Below are 19,470 nucleotides of genomic sequence, written 5' to 3'. Positions count from 1 at the left end.
GCTGCCAGTCCTTTTCTTATAGTAATATGATAATTGTTCAAGGTGCGCTTGCAATTTTTTATGATATCCAAAAAGTGAAAGCTACACAAATGCCAATCAGTTTATGAATGGATAACCACAATATGGTATATCCAAACAATGGAATATTATTTAGCTACAAAAACGTAATGACGTGTGGCTGTGGGACTTACAGGAACTCTACTTTCCACTGAGTTTTGCTGTGAACCTAAAACTGTTCTAAAAATAAAGTTTATTAATTTTTTAAAAAGTAATGATATACTAGTATATGCTACAACATGAGTGAGTATTCTAAGTGAAAGAAATCAGACACAAAAGGTCACATGTTGTATGATTCCATTTATATGACATGTCCACAGTAACCAAATCTATAGAGATACAGAAACAGAAAGTAGTTTAGTGGTCACCAAGGACTGCAGGGAAAGGAAAATGGGGAGTGACTGCTAGCAAGGTTTCTTCTGGGGTGATGCAATGTTCTGAATTCGATAGTGGTGATTATGGTACAATCTTGTGAATATACTAAAATCACAAAATTATACACTTATTAAAATGGTGAATTTTATGGTTTGTGGATTATATCCATTTTTTTTTAATGTACAAGAAAGAGCAGCTTAAAAAAAATAATATACATTTTGCTGAGCACAATGGCTCACACTATAATCCCAGCACTTTGGGAGGCCAAGGCAGAAGGATTGCTTGAGCCCAGGAGTTTGGAATGAGCCTGGGCAACATAGTAAGTGAAACTTTATCTCTACAAAAAATTAAAAAACTAACCAAGCATGGTGGTGTGTGCCTATAGTCCCAGCTGCTTATGAGGCAGAAGCAGAAGAATTGCCTGAGCCCAGGTCAAGGCTGCGTGAACTATGATTGTACCACTGCACTTCAGCCTGGGCAATAGAGTAAGACCCAACTTTTTAAAAAAAAGAACAAAAAGTCAAACATACATTTGAAAGCTTTCATACCAACATCCCCACCTTTCCAGTAAAAAAATTATGGAGAGGTCCAACGTGGATATCAACAATGGGGCTCAAAGAGTAATCCAGATATAGCCATTGTGGGTGTACCATCCATCTTTCTGCTTCCCATTCCCAACTCTCCCCCATATCATCCTTAACACACACATGCGGGTACCATTCCAGGGTGGACATCTCTTTGCCCTTAATGCTAAATGGTTCTGGTTAGACTTCATTTACATACTTGCCACGTTTACAGAGTGATTCTTCACGGTATTGTCAAATCAAAAATAGAGAGTGCTAACTCTAGACCTCCCATATCTTACCCTTGGGACATAGTTTCTATAAATCTCTGCCAAATTATACTTTCTGAGAAATTGCTTTCACTGTGGATGCCCTGAAATTCATAGCGCCTTGCTCAGTTATTTACCATGACTTCTAAACTCCCTAGTTTTCAAAGTTCTCTGTGACCTAGTGCTTCCTTTCTTACCCAAAATTAAATCACATGACTAAACATTTATTTATTAATTACATAGACTCTAACCAAAACCCTGTTCTGACTGACTTTCTACTGAGATTTAGGTGTTTGTTGAGAGCTGTTCCAACGTATCTCAGGCCTATTTATCCCCTTGTCAATGATCTCCGGGATGAGACAGCGGGACTTATGTGATGCTGTAATGTTTACAAAAGCAGTGGTTCAAAATCCTAATAATAATAGTGTACCTATACAAAGTACTAGGACAGATTTGTTGAGAGGTACTCTAACGTAAGCTCATTAGGTATGTATTTTTCCAGAGTTCCTAGGAAGACACTTCATTGGGATATAGTGAGCAGTTAGCAAGTGCTGTTTGAATGAGGCAAATACATTTTTGAAACATCATTTTTTGTATATTTAATTATTGTATCTGTGCTTCATTCTGTCAAAATAAAAGATTCTGATATATTTCTCATAGGAACACAAGTTATAAAAATTGCCCCTTAGTGAGCTTTTCTTTACTTTCTCCGGATTCAACTTTCTTATAGAAAATTCTAGGTAAAATGACTATTTTTTGTCGTTATTTTAAAAGCAGTGAGATATTGTTAGGAATTTTTTAATATATATTTTTCTTTGTTTTTTCAGACTGTTAGACCCAACCATGTTGTTTTGCCTGTCAAAGCTAAAAAGCCTATCAGCGTTAAACTCCAGCCCAGACCAGCCAATATTATAGGGTCCCAGAAGCCAAAGTTGGAGCCACCAAAACCTGTAGATAAAAAGTTGACATCAGGATGTGTTTCTTCTAACCCAAACTGCAAGCCTTCTAGTAAGAATGATCAGCAGCATGAAACTGGATCATCCACTACCAGAGAACTGCCAAGGAAACCCGTGGTGTCACTTAATATACAGGAATTTAAGACTTCAAAACAGCAAGTAACAGATAAAGGAAATGCTCAGTGTACAGATTCTACAGACAGCACCCACATTGAAAATGAGTCTTTGGATAACTTTCTAAAAGAGATGAATAAAGAGAACTTGCCTCAAACCTTATCAGGACCTGAGGGGAAACCAGATCCTGAATTACATACCACAAGTAAGCCAAAGACTAACTCATACAATCAAACCAAGAGCAATTTGGCTTCTAAACAAGCCTTGGGCAAAAGTTCGGTTAATAGTGCTGTTCTGAAAGAATTTGTTAGAGAAACTCAAATCAGGACTCTGCCAGTAAAATCACAACAACTCTCTAGGGGACCAGATCTTGCAAGACCAAGAGAAAAACCCCCAAGGACAGTTTCCTCTCACTTTATTCAGGCCCTCAGTAAGACTCAATTATCAAAGAAACCAGTGGTCACTGACACAAAGGATATAAAAGTTAATAGGGGTAAATATGAAAGACCAAATAAAACTAAGTTACAGTCATACCCTGTTACTGAACAGAAAGTGAAACATACCAAACCCAGTACATACCCCAATTTGCTTCAAGCAGAATATAAAAAAAGACATCCAAACATCAAGCAAGATCAGAAATCCACTCAACCTTGTGTTAGACCTCAGACATCATATGTACTACAAAAATCAAAAGCGATAAGCCAGAGGCCTAATTTGACAGTTGGCAGCTGTAAATCAGTCATTCCAAGCACCCCTAGCATAAGAGTAAATGGAGCCAATGGTAATAACCACAACAGTTTCCAACAAAAAGCACACACTTTGGACTCCAAACTGAAAAAGGCTCTTCCCCAGAACCATTTTCTGAACAAGACAGCTTCTAAAACTCAAGCTGGTATCAGAACCATAAATGGGAGAGTAGTCCCAGATGGGACTCAAACGAATCCAGATATTAAAGAGAAGGCAACAGCAGAAAATCGAAGGTACTTTCCTTTAATTCCAAAATTTTCAACTTAAGATGATTGGGCAAATTGGCCATCAAAAATACTTGATCAGGCCAGGTGGGGGTGGCTCACACCAGTAATCCTAGCACTTTGAGGGGCTGAGGTAGGAGGATTGTTTGAGCCCAGGAGTTCCAGACCAGCCTGGGCAACATAGCGAAACCTCGTCTCTACCAAAAAAAAAAAGTAGCCAGGGATGTTGGCATGTACCTGTAGTCCTAGCTACTCAGGATGCTGAGGTGGAAGGATCATCTGAGCCCAGGAGGTTGAGGCTGCCATGAGCTATGATCATTTTGATCACGCTGCTGCACTCCAACCTAGGCAACAGAGTAAGACCTCAACTTAAAAAAAAAAATTATTGGTCAGGAAATAGGCCATAAATAATAGCTTCTAAAGTAATTTTTAGCTATAACCTGAGAAAAAAGATTTGAAGCAAATATAACAAATATTAAGACTTGGCACAGCAGCTCATTCCTATAAAGCCAGCACTTTGGGAGGCCAAGGTGAGAGGATTGCCTGAGCCCACGGGTTCGGGACCAGACTGGGCAACTTGGCAAGACCTCATCTATACAGTAAATCAAAAAATTAGCCAGGTGTGGTGGTGCATGCCAGTAGTTCCAGCTACTTGGAAGGCTGAGGCAGAAGGATTGCCTGAGCCCAGCAGGTCAAGGCTGCGGTGGCTGTGAATGTGTCACTGCACTCCAGCCTGGCTGACAGAGTGAGACTCCAACTCAAAAAAAGATTTGACACTGCTAGGTGGTACATACATATGTTATCAATCATTCTCTGTAATTTTCTGTGTGCTTGAAATAGTTTATTTTTCAAGCAGAAATTGAAAAAGAGTAATTGAGTAAGAAATAGGGTGGCGGATGTAGACTACTCATTGAAGAAGTACCCTTCAGGGACTGAATGGCTATAAAACAAAGCAGTGAGTTCAGATGGCTAGAAAGTGGGAGTATGATAGTCCCTTGTCAAGCAGACTAGTGATTAAGTTTAGAAAAGTCATTTGGGGGCCGGGCTTGGTGGCTCAGTCTGTAATCTCAGCACTTTGGAATGCCGAGGCGAATGAATTGTCTGAGCCTGTGGGTTCGAGACCCGCCTGGGCAACTTGGCAAGACCTCGTCTCTACAGTCAATAAAAAAACTTAGCTGGACATGGTAGCATGCGCCTGTAGTCCCAGCTACTTGAAAGGCTGAGGTGGAAGGATCGCCTGAGCCCAGGAGATCGGGGCTGTGGTAACTGTGATCGTGCCACTGTGCTCCAGCCTGGGTAATACAGTGAAACTAAGATTCAAAAAATAAAGCCAGGCTCGGTGGCTCAGTCTGTAATCCCACGCTTTGGGAGGCTGAGATGAGTGGATTGCCTAAGCCTACAGGTTCGAGACCCACCTGGGCAACTTGGCGAGACCTCATCTCTACAATAAAACAAAAAAATTAGCCAGGTGTGGTAGCGCACGCCTATAGTTCCAGCTACTTGGAAGACTGAGGCAGAAGGATTGCCAGAGCCCAGCAGGTGGAGGCTGCGGTGGCCGGGAGCGGCCACTGCACTCCAGTCTGGGTGACAGAGTGAGACTTCAACTCAAAAAAAAAAAAAAAAAAAAAGACTCAAAAAATAAAATAATCTAAAAACAGAGTTCAGATGGTAGAAATCAGCATATCAGGTTCATGGGGCCAAAGGATTTTGTACATTCTCCACACAGAACCAGACATACTCTCATGATGTGGATGAGCCTCTCAGGAGAAGCACATGTGTATATGCCTGGTTGGAGTAGACAATGACAGAAGTGAAGGAAGCATGTACAATTAGATGGTTTCTAAAACATTAGTTGGATAAAGTAAGGGCAGGATTTAGTCTCAGTATAGCCCAGAATACTGCCAACAAGCTCTTTGCTCTCTCTTTTTTTTTTTTGAGTTGACATCTCCTCACTCTGTCATCCAGACTGGAATGCAGTGGCATGCTCATAGCCACTGCAGCCTCAACCTGCTGGTCTCAGGCAGTCCTTCCACCTCAGGCTTTCAAGTAGCTGGGACTACAGGCGCACACCACTACACCCAGCTAGTTTTCTGATTTGTTGTAGAGACCCTGAGGTCTCACCATGTTGCTCAGGCTGATCTTGAACTCCGGAGCCCAGACATTCTTCTCAACTCTGCCTCCCAAAGTGCTGGGATTACAGACATGAGCCACCATGCCCTGCCCTCTTTGCTCTCTTAATGAAACAAAAGATAAATAGTTTAAATCAAGGTGATCTGATTTAGAGGGTAGGGCCAGGATGGCTTCTGTAGATAGAAGGGTCAGGGGAGTACTTTTAACAGTGACATCTAAGCCAAGACCCAGGGCTAGGAAAAGGCCAGTGACAAGAAGGATAATCCTTCTGAGCAGAAAGAAAACTGTACAAAGACCCTGAGCTGGTGAATGAGGAAGTCAGTGTCCCTGCCCTGGAGCTCACAGGCTAGATCAGACAACAGAGGTGGTCATAAGACTATGTTGCATGTTGAACATGTTTGACTACAAAAGGAAAGGAGTCTGGAGAGGGAGCGATTCATTCACTCGTTCCATATTCCTTGAGCACCTACAGATGTGACAGATGCTAGGAAATACAGTGGTGAGCACAGTCACAGTCTCTACCTTTTTGGAGCTTAGTGTTTGGTAACTATATGGAAGGTACTAGAGAAATAATTATGTCATTGAAGTCCTAGGAGTAAGTTGGCTTTAGAAAGGAAAGTTCCCTCTTCATTTATGATTAACAGGACAACTAAGGAGATAGAAAGAATGCCAAGGACATGGAGGAAGCACATGCCAGGTGTCTCAATTTCTGTAACTAAGTAGGTGGTTGGAGTGAAGGTGAGTGGAAAGCAGTTGGGACTGAAATAAGCACTGTAACAATTGTGCTCTGGAGTCAAGGAGCGAGAAAGAAGAGTTAATAGCATTCATGCATTCAAAAATTAGTTATTGAGGTTGGGCACAGTGGTTCACACCTGTAATCCCAGCACATTGGAAGGCCAAGGTAGAAGGATTGTTTGAGCCTAGGAGTTTGAGACCAGCCTAGGCAGCACAGCGAGACCTCGTTTCTACAAAAAACATGGTGGTGTGTGCCTGAGGTCCCAGCTACTCTGCAGGCTGTGGCAGAAGGATTGCCTGAGCCCAGGAGGTGAAGGCTTTGGTGAGCCATGATTGTGCTACTGCACACCAGCCTGGAGGATAGAGTGAGACCTGACTCAAAAAAAAAAAGTAGTTATTGGCATTTTGAAAAAAGCAAAACTATTCAGAAAAAAATCAGATCAGTAATTGCCAAGAACTGGGGATTGTAGGGAGGGTTGACTAGCAAAGAACATGAGGGAATTTCGAGGATGTTGGAACTGTTAGGTCTTGAGAATAGTTATGGTTACATGACTTCATGCATTTGTCAAAACTAGAATTGTACACTTAGGTGAATTTTACTGTATGTTATTAAATACCTGTGTGTGGCAGGCATTGTGCTATGCACAGGACCTCCAAGGTTTCTGCCTTCATAGAGCTTTCATTCTAGTGGAGGAGATAGAAAATCAACACATTGATTAATAAGACCGAATAATTACAGGTAATTAACTCTTTAAGCTGGTGTCATTTGAACAGAGAATTGAAGATCCAATACCCTGAGGCAGGAATGACTTGGGTCAGGAAACCAAAAGGATGCCAGGGCTCCTGGAGGGAGGAAGTGAAGGAGTGTGGTATGACTTGAGGTTGGAGAGGTAGGCACAAGCCAGATCACACTGAACCTTTCAGCCATGGAAAACATATTGCATCTTATTCCAAGAGCCTTGAGAAGTTTTTGGCAGTGACACAATCTGGTTTGCATTTTAAACCTCACTTGTTATTGTCCGCAGAGTGGATTTGTTAAGGGTTAGAGTGGAAGGAAAGGGATGAGTTAAGAGGCTGCTGTAGCCCTTCACACAAAAGGTGACAGTGACATGGACTGGAACAGTGGTAGTGTAGCTAGAAGCAATACTGACTATGCATTGATTTGTCAGATGTGGGGGAAAGACAACTCCTAGTTTTGGGCCCTAGCAATTGAGTGGATTGGAGTGCTATTCACCAAAGTAAGGAAAACTGAGTACTGATCTGGAGATGAAGATGACAAAGTGTTTTGGACAGGGTTAAATTTGAAATGCCTATCAGATATCAAGTAAAAGATACCAACTAGGCAGTGAGTTTTACAAAGTTTGGGGGCTCCAAGGAGAGATCTGGGCTGAAATGTACATTTGTAAGTCATCAATATATAGTTGTAACTTAAAGAAGCTAGAGAGCCTAAATCTAAATATCTTGGCTTCCCCCAACCCCAAAAAGCAGTCTATTGCCCGCCTAGAAGCAGGAGTGGAGAATAAACAGGAAGAAGAGCAAGGATAGGACTTGGTACCTCAAAAAACCAGCTACTTAAGAGTCCTGAAATTATTGATCTAGCTTATGAAAGAAAGGATGTTGTCAAGAGAGGACTTAGGAACTGGTTTAAGTGACTCACTTTATGCACCAATGCCCTACTGAGGACAGAAGGCAGGCTTGCTTGAGTGACAGAAAGCTTGTGGTAGGAGAAATGGAGTATTCAGTTCGTGATCTCAAAGATAGAAGGATGTCTTAGGAAAGCAAGTGTCAGGTAGCATACATACTGTCAAATGAAAACCTTCAGAGAAAAATAATCACGAAGTGAAGGAATTTGAAGACTGAAGTGCTGGCCACCTGTAATCCTAGTAATCTTTCTAATGTCTGCTTTCTCATGGGTTGAAGAAACCCACTGCTGCCCTTACACATTTGTAAATTGTTTTTTTTAATTCCATTCTCCTAATTTTGTCTATAGTTGAAAAAGGTGCTTAGTTATACTCAGTCTCTACATATCATATACTTCAGAAGCTTGAATGTGTTTTTTTAAAAATTTAAAACCACTCTCCCTTTAATTGAATATCAGGAAACAACTGGAAGAATGGCAGAAATCTAGGGGGAAAGTCTATAAACGGCCTCCAATGGAACTCAAAACCAAAAAAAAGATAATAGAGAAAATGAATATTTCATTCTGGAAGAGCATAGAAAAAGAAGAGGAAGAAAAGAAAGAACAATTTGAACTGTCGTGTAAAATTAACAACACTCTGACAGAATGCCTGAAGCTCATTGAAGGGGTAAGTGAGAAAGAGAAGCTCCTAGAGTCTTGGAATTTTTAACCGTTTTTCTTAAATATAGTAGGGGAAATGACCTTCATCTAAGCAGATAGTACTCTTTTTAATATAGATTAATAGCAGAAATCATAATGATATGCACTTAAACAGTGGCTTTTATATGCCTGTGCTTTTCTGAGCACTTACCTGATTTTATCTCACATAATTATCATACTATTACAAATGAAACTGAGGCACAAAGAAGTTGGAAAACGAACCCCAATAATCTGGCTCCAGAGAGATCCAAAAGGAACTTTGCCTTCTTCAGGTATCAAGGTCCAAGAGTAAACATTTAACATTTGAATATGAAGTCTGAAGGCAAGGCTGTATATAAAGTGGGAGTGTCTTAAATACTCTAGGTAGCTGAAAATGGTGCCTAAGTTGATCAGAATAAAATAGATGGTAAGCAAAGAGTATGATGCTTTGGAGAGTCCCTGAAGGAAAAATATATTAATAAGACATGTTGGAATAGACTTCTTTACCAAGATCCTTGCCTAAAGTAAAATCCATTCTGTCCTCTGGCTGGTAATGTTGAATATCGGCAAAAAAAGGAAAACTTCAGTTTAAGTCTTCAGGCAGCATTTTCACAGCATTCAGTTAAACATTAACTGTTTCTCCTTTGTTGAATTAAACTTTAGAGGTGTTTTGTTTTTTTGTTTCTCCTTCCTTTCTTTTCATTTTATTATAAAAATACCATGAATACCCAGTGGCTCACGTCTGTAATCCCAGTGCTTTGGAAGGCCAAGGTGGAAGGATTGCTTGAACACAGGAGTTCCATACTAGCTTGGGCAATATAGCAAGACCTCATCTCTACAAAAATAAAATAAAAATAGCTGGGCATGATGGTGTGCGCCTATAGTCCCAGCTACTCAGGAGGCTGAGGCAGGAGCATTGCCTGAGGCCAGGAGGTTGAGGCTGCAGTGAGCTGTGATCATGTCACTACACTCCACAGTAATGCAGTTAAGCAATTAGTCCTCCCCTCCACACACACACATACTTACACATACCAATCTTCTTTCTGAATTATGACCACTGTTAACTACTCATTCTTCCAGATAGTATTTGTACACATACATATGGTATAGGTTTGTAGACAAATGAAGTTTATGGTTTTGAGATTTGCAATTCTTTTATTTCACATTGTTATGTATGTTCTTTGATTGTCTTTTTTGTGTGTTTCTAGTATCAACGCTATACTGACTTTGTCAAATGAGTTGAGTATTTTTCTTTTTGTCCTATACACTGAAAAATAGTTTGCACAACGTGGGGTTTTTTTTTTTTTTTTTTTGAAGGTTTAGTAAGAATTTGCTCATTAAATCATCTGGACCATATTTCTTTGGAGGATAGCTTTGTGTATGTCTTAGCCATTTTATAATATGGTCATTGGTCTATTTAGGTTATACCAGTATATTTCTTTAGCAAATTTTATACCTTTTTTTTTCCAATTAGGTTTGCCAAGGATTTTTCTATTTCTTCATCTTTTTAAAAGGCCTCTTTTGGGTTTTCTTGATTTTTTTTTTTTCTCTTGCATCACTATCTGCACCTATTTTTAAAGTAGTTGTTCTTTTTCTATCTTTTTAGTTGAATGCTTAGATCATCTAAGTCAGTCAGTCATATTTTCTTATGAATATGAATTTAATGCTATAAATTTGTCTCTGGATTTTGTTTTGGTTATAGCCCTCAGATTTGACTAAATAATGCTTGTTACTAGTCAGGGTTAAGCCAGAAAAACAGAAACCATATGAGGTATCTCAGTAGAAAGAATGTAATTGGTTACACAGTGTCTTATGTAGTTCCCTAGAAGCCAACCCTAAGAGGAAGATCTGTGTGAAAGTAGTTTATTAGGAAGAGACGCCCAGGGAAAACTGGGAAGAGAGTAAAGCTGTAGGACCATGAAGGAAAGGATGCCAAGCAGGGTGTGGTATCAAGCAAATCCATGGAGGGAACTTTGTCACAGTCCCTCGGGGAAGCTCTGGAGACAGTGTGGGCCACATCTCTCAGTCATCCTGATAGAGGCAAAGAAGCTGCAGTCTTAAAGCTTCCATGGTCTTTTGTTAATGACTGTCTCTGGAAAGACAAGAATTCCCAGGTACTTCTGGCTCTCTGGGCACATTCAAGGAAGCACAGATGCTGGCCGTGAAAGCACACTGTGAGTCTGTGTGCACAAAAGTGGTAAAGTGATCAGAGGGGATGTGGCTGCTGCACACAGTAACATCATCTGCTACATGCAGGGCAGAAGCAAAAAGGAACCTGACTAACAGCACCATAACAGCGGGAAGCAGCTAGTACCCACTGGGTCTAGGGGAACAGAGGTTGAGGATATTAAAACCTAGAAGCAGGAGACACAAACCCTGGTGACTAAAAATGGGACTCCAGCCCGGAGGGGGGCATACTACCCTGCAGATACTGGTACACAGGAGCTAGAGGAGAGGCCCTGCGGGGCTGGGGCTCAGACAGAGGAAAGGATGCTATCAATTTGTGCTTCTGCCTCTGAAGGAGCCCAGTGACGTGAGGATGCTAGAAAAAAAAGGTGGCGGCTAGAACCAACTGTTGCTGCCAGGGTAAGGGAGCATTGCTGGGTGATGAAAGCAAACGGGAAGAAGCAAGTCTCTTTTCCTTGCACTCTCCGTTTAGCGCCACCTTCTGGCAGAGCCCAGCAGGAAGCTGCTGTCAAAGCAGAAAATGGTTGCGCGTTCCAGCCCCAGCATCGAAGCAGAGGGTAAAAGGGGTGCTTGGAGCTAAAAGACAGTAGCTTAATAAGTGACATATGTTCTCATTTCTAAATAGCTTAATATTTCTATTTTGAGTTCTTTAACCCAAAAGGTATCTTAGAAGAGTATCTTTTTAATTTGCAGATATATAGGGGTATTTTTTTTTCTGTCTTTCTGCTAATTTCTAATTATATTGCACTGTGTTTGGTGAATGTGGCCTATGTGTATTCTACTTGATGGAATTTGTTGAAATTTTTTGTTGTTTTAATGTCTAACTATTCTTGATAAATGATCCAAAAGTGTTTGAAAAAGAGTATTTATTGTTCTCACCCATAAGCTTACCTTGAACAGTTATCGTAATACTATAAGAAAAGAATTGGCAGTAGTGGGAAACTGGGGGGGGGTGCGATATGCAGTAGTGAGAATTTGTGGGGGTGGGGGAGCACACCTCATCAACAAGGGTACCTGCATAATGAACATTTGTATACCTAACCCTGAATTGTGCCCCACATCTTTAAAATAAAAACTTTAAAATAAAATAAAAAAGAAAAGGAAAGAGTATGTATTCTATCTGATGTGTTGCCTTTTGAAAGAAATCAGCCAAAGTCTCCCACTGGCACTGTGATTGGTCATTTGACAATTTCTCTTTGTATTTCTGTCAACTTTTACTTTTTATTTTTCAAAGCTGTGTTGTTAGTTTAATAAAGATTAATGATTTGCTGTGATTTCTTTTGTCTGATAAGTCTTGGCATACCTGCTTTTAGTTGTTGTTAGATTATGACTAGTAGATCTTTTTTCCTCCCTTTATTTTAAACCTTCATGGATTGACTTATTTTAGGTATGTCTCATATGAATGCATATAGTTAAAATTTTTAACCATATCTGAAACTCTTCTTTTAAAAAGCAAATTTAGTTCATACACATTTATTCTGGTTATTCGTATGTTTAAACTTAGCTTGCCGTTTTATTCAGTTTACATGAATTTTCTTTTCTGTGTTTGATTAGATTTTCTTCATTGAAATAAAAATAAAGTGGTTGGTGTAAGTTCAAGTATGATTTTCAAATTATATATCATATTCTTCTTGAAGCTACTTTTGTTTCAAGTTGTGTGGATTCTAAAGTTTACTCACTAGTAACTTTATGATTCTTGAATGGTAAACCTTCCAAGTCCTTATTCTTGTGAAGACGTCATTATTTTATTCTCATGTTGGAATCATAATTTAACTAGGGAAAATTTCTAATTTCAAGTGGTTTTCCCTGGAAAAAATTTAAGTTACTGCTTCATTCTCTTTCTTGTGTCTGGAGTTGTTGATTTATTAAAGTCTCATGTAAATCTAATTCTTATTCTTTCATTGGTAAGCCTTTTTTCCTTCTTTGGAAGCTTTTGAGATTTTCTTTTTATCTTCGATTTTCTCTAAGTATAGCTTTTTTTTTATTCATCCTGCTTAACTCACTGAGAACAAGTGATTCCTTGTTCAGTTCTTGAAACTTTTATTCTGCAGCTGCTTTGAATGTGTTCAACTTTGTTCTTTCTATTTTTCCTTCTAGAAATTGTGTTACATCCATATTGGAATTACTGAGTAATAGTACTAGAACTCTAAATTTTTCTTTCATACTGTTCATTTCTTTGTTCCGTTGTACTTGTTTCTGGAAGAATTCCAAAGCTGAATTTTCAGCTGACAGATTTATTCTTCAGCAGTCCATACCATTGTTCTGCCTTTCTATTGATTCTTTTTCTTAACAGCCCATTCAGGTTTTAGGATAGCAATACTCTTTCTTATCACTAAAGATACTGACTGTAGTACTTTTGTTTTTTTGAGTTAGGGTCTCACTCTGTTGCCCAGACTAAAGTTCAGTGGTATAATCATGACTCATCACAGCCTCTACCTCTTGGGCTCAGGCGATCCTTCCTTCTCAGCCTCCCAAGTAACTGGAACTGCAGGCATGTACTACCATGACTGGCTAATTTTGTGTAGAGACGAGGTCTTGCTATGTCGTCTAGGCTAGTCTCAAACTCCTGGGCTCAAGCAGTTCTCCCACCTTGGCTTCCTAAAGTACTGGGATTACAGGTGTGAGCCACCACACCCAGCCAACTATAGTATTCTTAAAATGTGTTCCTTTTACTCTCTCAACTGACCGCTCCAGTATACATTCTTGTTTGTTGAGTTTTATGCTTCTCTCAAGTAGTACAGGTTTTCTCAAACACTTGTGATTCTTGATTGTGAGTTCACCGTTAGGTCTCTCCCATCTCAAGAACTGTAGAAGGTGCTACGCAGCTGAGTGTGCCTGTACCTAGATTTCTGGGCATAATAATGCTCCCCCTTCCTCCTGGTCTATGTCACTGCCCTGCTCTGGGCATAAGCCAGAAGGGGACGAAACTAGTGAAGCCTTTCTTTTTTCTTTTCTTTTTTTTTTAAGTTTTAAAACTCTGTTTATTAGTGAGAAGAAGAGAAGGAAAAAGAAAGATTCACAGCAGACCTGACATGGACAAGTTTCTCAAAAAAGAAAAACTGCGTGAAGCCATTTCTTTTTTTTCTTTCCTTTCTTTTCTTTTTTTGAGTTGGAGTCTCACTCTGTCACCCAGGTTGGAGTGCAGTGGCACACTTACGGCCACCCCAGTGCCAACCTACTGGGCTCCAGTGATCCTTCCGCCTCAGCCTTCCAAGTAGCTGGAACGTGCCACCATACCACCACGCCTGGCTAATTTTTTTGATTTATTGTAGAGATGACGTCTCACCAAGTTGCCCAAGCTAGTCTCAAACCCCTGGTCTCAGGCAATCCTCTCACCTCCACTTCCCAAAGTTGCTGGGATTACAGGTGTGAGCCACTGCGCCTGGCTGTGAAGCCATTTCAAAGTCCCTTTTTGTGAGATTTAATCCTTTTGCATATACACCTGCACAAATCCCCAGTCCATACTCATACGTCCCTAAAGCTTTTGCATGCCTGTGCCATCCTTCATACTGCTGTTAGGGTCATATGGAAATTCTGGTCATTATCCAATATTGTCATTATTATAAATATAAACTCTATTATGCATATGTAAGAAATGTTAATTACTCTAGGGTTTGTTTTGTTTTTCTTTTTGTACCATATAAAAATGAAGACTAAGCCGGGCTTGGTGGCTCAGCTTGTAATCCCACACTTTTGGGAGGCTGAGGTGAGTGAATTGCCTGAGTCCGCGGGTTAGAGACCCGCCCGGGCAACTTGGCGAGACCTCATCTCTACAATAAATCAAAATGAGCCGCGTGTGGTAGCGTGCGCCTGTAGTTCCAGCTGCTTGAAAGGCTGAGGTGGATGGATCGCTGGAGCTCAGCAGGTTGAGGCTGCGGTGGCCGGGAGCGGCCACTGCATTCCAGTCGGGGTGACAGAGTGAGACTCCATCTCAAAAAAAATTAGAAATAAAAATAAAAATGAAGACTATATTTCTTATCTTCAACTATGATAAATGTTTTTCTGTCATTTGTTCTCATGTAACTCTTAAAATTTAATGATCAGTGTCAAAACTCATCAAAATGTACAATTAAAATGGGTGTATTTTATCATATACACATAATGTCTCAGTAAAATTAAATTTTTTTAAGTTCAGAAAATTAGGAATCAGACTGATTTCTGTATACTTACTGTAATAAATATTAGAGACTATAAGGGTATCAGTGAAATGGTAATAATTATCTCTGGATATTTTTTTTTCCCAGGGTGTGCATTCTGATAAAATACATACTATATTGTCTACCATTCCTGAAGCTGAAAAATTTGCTAAATTCTGGATCTGCAAAGCAAAGTTGTTGGCAAGTAAAGGCACCTTTGATGTCATTGGGCTCTATGAAGAGGCCATTAAAAGTGGGGCAACAGTGAGTATCTGTCTTGGGTGGGTGACTTCTTAAGATTCTCTTTCATGTGAGTTCTCTGTTGTTTGAAGTATGGCAGTTTTATGATGTGGTATTAAACTAATTCACTTCACAAAGTTGTACGTGGAATATGAGTACAATATGTCTTTTGTGAATATCTTAATTAAAATATTTATTTTGTAGAAAACAATGTTATATGTAAATCAGTAGAATCAGTTTCTTTTCAAGTGACTGTCTCACTTAACACTCATTGTAGAAATACGTACTTATGAAAAGTAATAGGACAGAAAGTTAAAATAGCATAACATCACTATCCAATACTTAAGAAATCATACCTTACCATAAATAACCTAAAAATATATTAAACCCAACAATCAGTATTCATAAATACTGATTCATAAATAATTATAAATAATACTATTCATAAATAATTCAAAGCCATTGCATGAAATAACTTAGAAAAGACATTACCTATATAATTTTTTTTACAAAGACCACATCAAATTGTTTTATAACACTTTTCATTTAAGTGTCATTTTTCATGTCATACTCTATATTCTATAGTACCTTTTTTCATAACTGTTCAAAATTGGAATTTCACACGCACATAGTTTAAACAGTTGAATAGTTTGACAAGTTTCATTCAGTAAGTCCTCTGCTTCCCTTTCCTCCCATTTTCCCTTCCCAGAGCAGACTAATTATTTTTATATTTACCTTGGTAGCTTCAGAAAACATCCTTATGTCACTGTTTCTTGATTTTTTAGTTTTAAACATGATTGTGGACTTGCAGCTATGCAGAATGAGGATTTAACCCACACACATCTGCAGAGTTTCCCAACACATATACATAAACAGCCCTGTCACCATTCTTGCAGACCTTTGCCTCCCTCATACTTGCATTAAGTCATGTGGAAGTTCTGGTCATTATTTAGTATTCATGTTGTTAGGAATTTGTAGGAAATATATGATTACATTGAGTCATGTAGTATATACTATGATGACTTTGCCTTTCAAGCACAACTTTCTGCTTTTCCTAGAATTAACTGTTGTCTTTGCTAAGTTTTCTGAGTATTATATAATTAATTTCCAAACTCTTCTCTAATTATCTAAGTTTCTCAATACTTTAAAAACATCAGATGCTCTATTGATTTCTTTTTCTTAGACCTTTCTCCTAGATCCTTCTGGTTTATTCCAGGCTGGACAAGTTGCCCTTTACTCCTGTCTTCACCAGTTGTCGTTCTGGGATCTCTTTTCACCGTCACCCCATATTCTTTTCACCGTCACCCCATATTCTTTTCACATGCTCCTTGAGTTGGGTGGATGCCTTGTTTTCTAGAGCCAATATCAAGTTGTCTTCTTCCTATATTGTCTGTTTCTTCTACACTGCTTCCCTCTGTCTCCTTCCTCCCACCCTCATTGTTTATTTTCTTTTGTTCTCTATTATTCACCAAAGACTTTACTCAGATGCTGGTGAAACTGGGCTGTTTGCATATGTATGAGATGGGTTTTTAAAAAGCTTATTAAGAGCTCTAAAGCCAGGTGCGGTAGCCTATGCCTATAATCCCAGCACTTTGGGAGGCAGAGGCAAAATGACTGCCTAAGCCCACTGGTCCTAGATCAGCCTGGGCAACATGGTGAGACCTCGTCTCTGCAATCAATCTCAATGAGAAAATTAGATGGACACAGTGACGCACATATGTAGTTCCAGCTACTTGGAAGGCTGAAGCAGAAGGATTACCTGAGTCCAGTAGGTCGAGGCTGCGGTGGGCGTGAGCATGCCACTGCACTCCAGCCTGGGTGAAAGAGCTCTAAACACATGGATAGATCTTCACCTTTAGAACCCTCAGTATCCGTATCTTTAGGTCTTTCTCCTAAACTGGTCAAATTCTCTAGAGAAGGCTCTTCTAGTCTCCTTCCTGGGAGCTAGAAACCAGGCTACCAGTGTTGTTGGGGAGAAGAGACCTGGGAGTCTCAACCCTTAGTATGGAAACTTTCATTTCTCCCTTTTTTCAGTAGGCACCTCAAACCCAGTATTGCATGATGTTGCCCAGAGACTTGGAAAATACATTCCCAGTTTTCTATTAAGGTGAAGAGGATCAGGGACACAGTCACCAGGCTGCTTGGAGTTCAGGGGTGCAGAGTGGATTTGGAAGTCTGGCTGATTCTTGAACAGATGCTCAAGAGTCTTCCTGATTTGGGGCCTGCCACCCATTCCTGAGCTTTTTAGAGTCCCAGTGGTTTGAATCGGGTTGTTTCCCAGCCACACTGCCAGCTTAGGATTCGGCTCTCTCCAGTTGGTCAAGTTGGTTACCTCTCTTCCTTCTGCATTCCAGCTTCCAAAATCTTGTTGCTATTTCTTCTCTCCTATGTTTTGTGGTTATTGCCTCTTTTAATCCCTTTAGTATCATTTCAGTAGATTTTCAAGAGGGATTAGAAATAAATATATATTCAATCCACCTTTAAAAGCCTATGAAAATATAAAAGTAATGAATTTTTTATATAATTCAGACTCTTTGCAAAGTATTCTATACGTTTATTTCCATTCATTAAGCTTAAAGCATAATTCTGTGGTAGATATTGTTTTAAAAAGATGTATGGAAAGCTTTTCTTTTTTACTCTATTGTCAGTTTATATTGATTATTTATTTGATAGAGTCCCAGGTCAGGAAAACAAACCTCCACATATAATGTTCCAGTGGGAAAGTACAGTTTATGATACTCTGCTTCATGGCATGGTTTACATATTTGAAAAATTAAGGCTATCACAGATAATTGTATCCGAAATTACTTTTCTATGAAGGATTTTTTTTTTAAGGTCTGTTATGTTATCAAATAAAAGAAGAAAGAAAGAAAAAGCTGGTGAAAATCACCCAAGATGCCAACAGAGATTGTATTTGAGTTATGGTATCATGAGTAATTTCATTTGTTAAGTTTAACCTATTCTATTTTTCTGTGAGGAGGTATGTGACTTTTATGATAAAAACACAAATTATACTAAGATAACACTAAAAATATAGGATGCATTTTCTGTATAGCTAGTTTTACACTTTCAGGCCAGAATCTTTAAGTGGGAACACATATTCAATGGTGTCATTTAAGTCAATAGGAAAGCAGACTTTGATTTAGAGAAATTACATTACAGACAACTTTAAACACATCTCTTCATTAAAGTCTCTGTTCCTTCATTTTTCTCATGAAGCCATAAAACTGACAAGCTAGACAAGATTCCAAAAGGAAATATTTTTATTATAAAAAGAAGTTTATTTGATGTAAAGTTCTTTTGCAGATTTTTCCCATGGACATTTTTAATACTGCTCATATATTTTTTTCCTTCCTTCAAGCCAATACAAGAGTTGCGGGAAGTTGTTATTAATATTTTGCAAGACTCAAACAAAACTACAGAAGGTACTGTTATTTTGTATTTAAAATCATTCTCTCCAGCTGTACAAGTGAAAACCATTCAGAAACATATAGGGAAAAGGAAAAGAATTATAGGTCCCCTGAAATACCTCTCACTCTTTGATTTCCATGGCCTGGCCCTTTCACCATTGCTACCAGCTGATTTATTTCTTTTATTATAATTTGAATATATTGCTCAACACTGAACAAAGGTTGTTTTCACCAGAGCAGCCTAGACTAGAGTGTTTTGCTTTCCTGTAATCCTAAATGGGAAAAGACAAACAGTTCTTTATCAGAAGAGACAGAGGCAAAAGGGAGAAATGTCCTGGTTTAAGTTACTCATTTAATCATAATAAACCCACCGACACTTACTCATCTAAATTCCTATTATCCCTTTTAAAACAGCCATCTCAGGAATCCCTTCACTTGGCTAACCATTACTATCATCAGTCTTTACAAGACTCCTATGAGAAATAATATGCCAGGCACAGTGGCTTATGCTTGTAATCCCAACACTTTGGGAGGCAAAGGCAAGAGGATTGCCTGAGTCCATGGGCTTGAGACCAGCCTGGGCAACATGGTGAGACCTCATCTCTACAATAAATCAAAAAATTAGCCAGCGTGGTGGTGCAAACCTATAGTTTCAGCTACTTAGAAGGCTGAAGCGAAAGAATCACCTGAGCCCAGCAGGTCGAGGCTGCAGTGGCTGAACATGCCACTGCACTCCAGCCTGGGCGACAGTGTAAGACTCCTGTCCGACTCCAAAAAAATAAGAAATCTTGTGCCAAATTCAATGATTGACATTATAATTGCTTATGATACTTGTTATCTGAATGGAAGGAAAAAAGTTATTTTTAGAAAATAAAATGGATTCTTCTTATTATCTTAGAAGATAAATCTTTTTCCTTTAAGAGTAGATTTAACTGGGGAATAATCATTTCTGTGGTTTAGATATACTCAACAGCCAACTTTCCAGAAATGATGCTACAATTCAGATATTT

General features: G+C 39.2%; 1 protein-coding gene across 1 annotated transcript in view; it reads left to right on the top strand.

Annotated features, from left to right (window-relative positions):
* Window positions 1–19,470, top strand: part of CKAP2L (cytoskeleton associated protein 2 like) — a 30,230-nt gene that overhangs the window by 7,272 nt on the left and 3,488 nt on the right. Inside the window, exons 4-7 of the mRNA XM_008057107.2 lie at window positions 2,092–3,314; window positions 8,269–8,476; window positions 14,919–15,074; window positions 18,412–18,475. Of these exons, the coding sequence (XP_008055298.1) occupies window positions 2,092–3,314; window positions 8,269–8,476; window positions 14,919–15,074; window positions 18,412–18,475 (1,651 nt within the window). The remainder of the gene's footprint in view (window positions 1–2,091; window positions 3,315–8,268; window positions 8,477–14,918; window positions 15,075–18,411; window positions 18,476–19,470) is intronic.

This window comes from Carlito syrichta, unplaced genomic scaffold, assembly GCF_000164805.1.
Source record: "Carlito syrichta isolate Samal-C Ts95f unplaced genomic scaffold, Tarsius_syrichta-2.0.1 Scaffold302727, whole genome shotgun sequence".
Classification (NCBI taxonomy): Eukaryota; Metazoa; Chordata; class Mammalia; order Primates; family Tarsiidae; genus Carlito; species Carlito syrichta.
The sequence above is the reverse complement of the archived record's forward strand: the minus strand, read 5'-3'. Positions and strand labels throughout refer to the sequence as shown.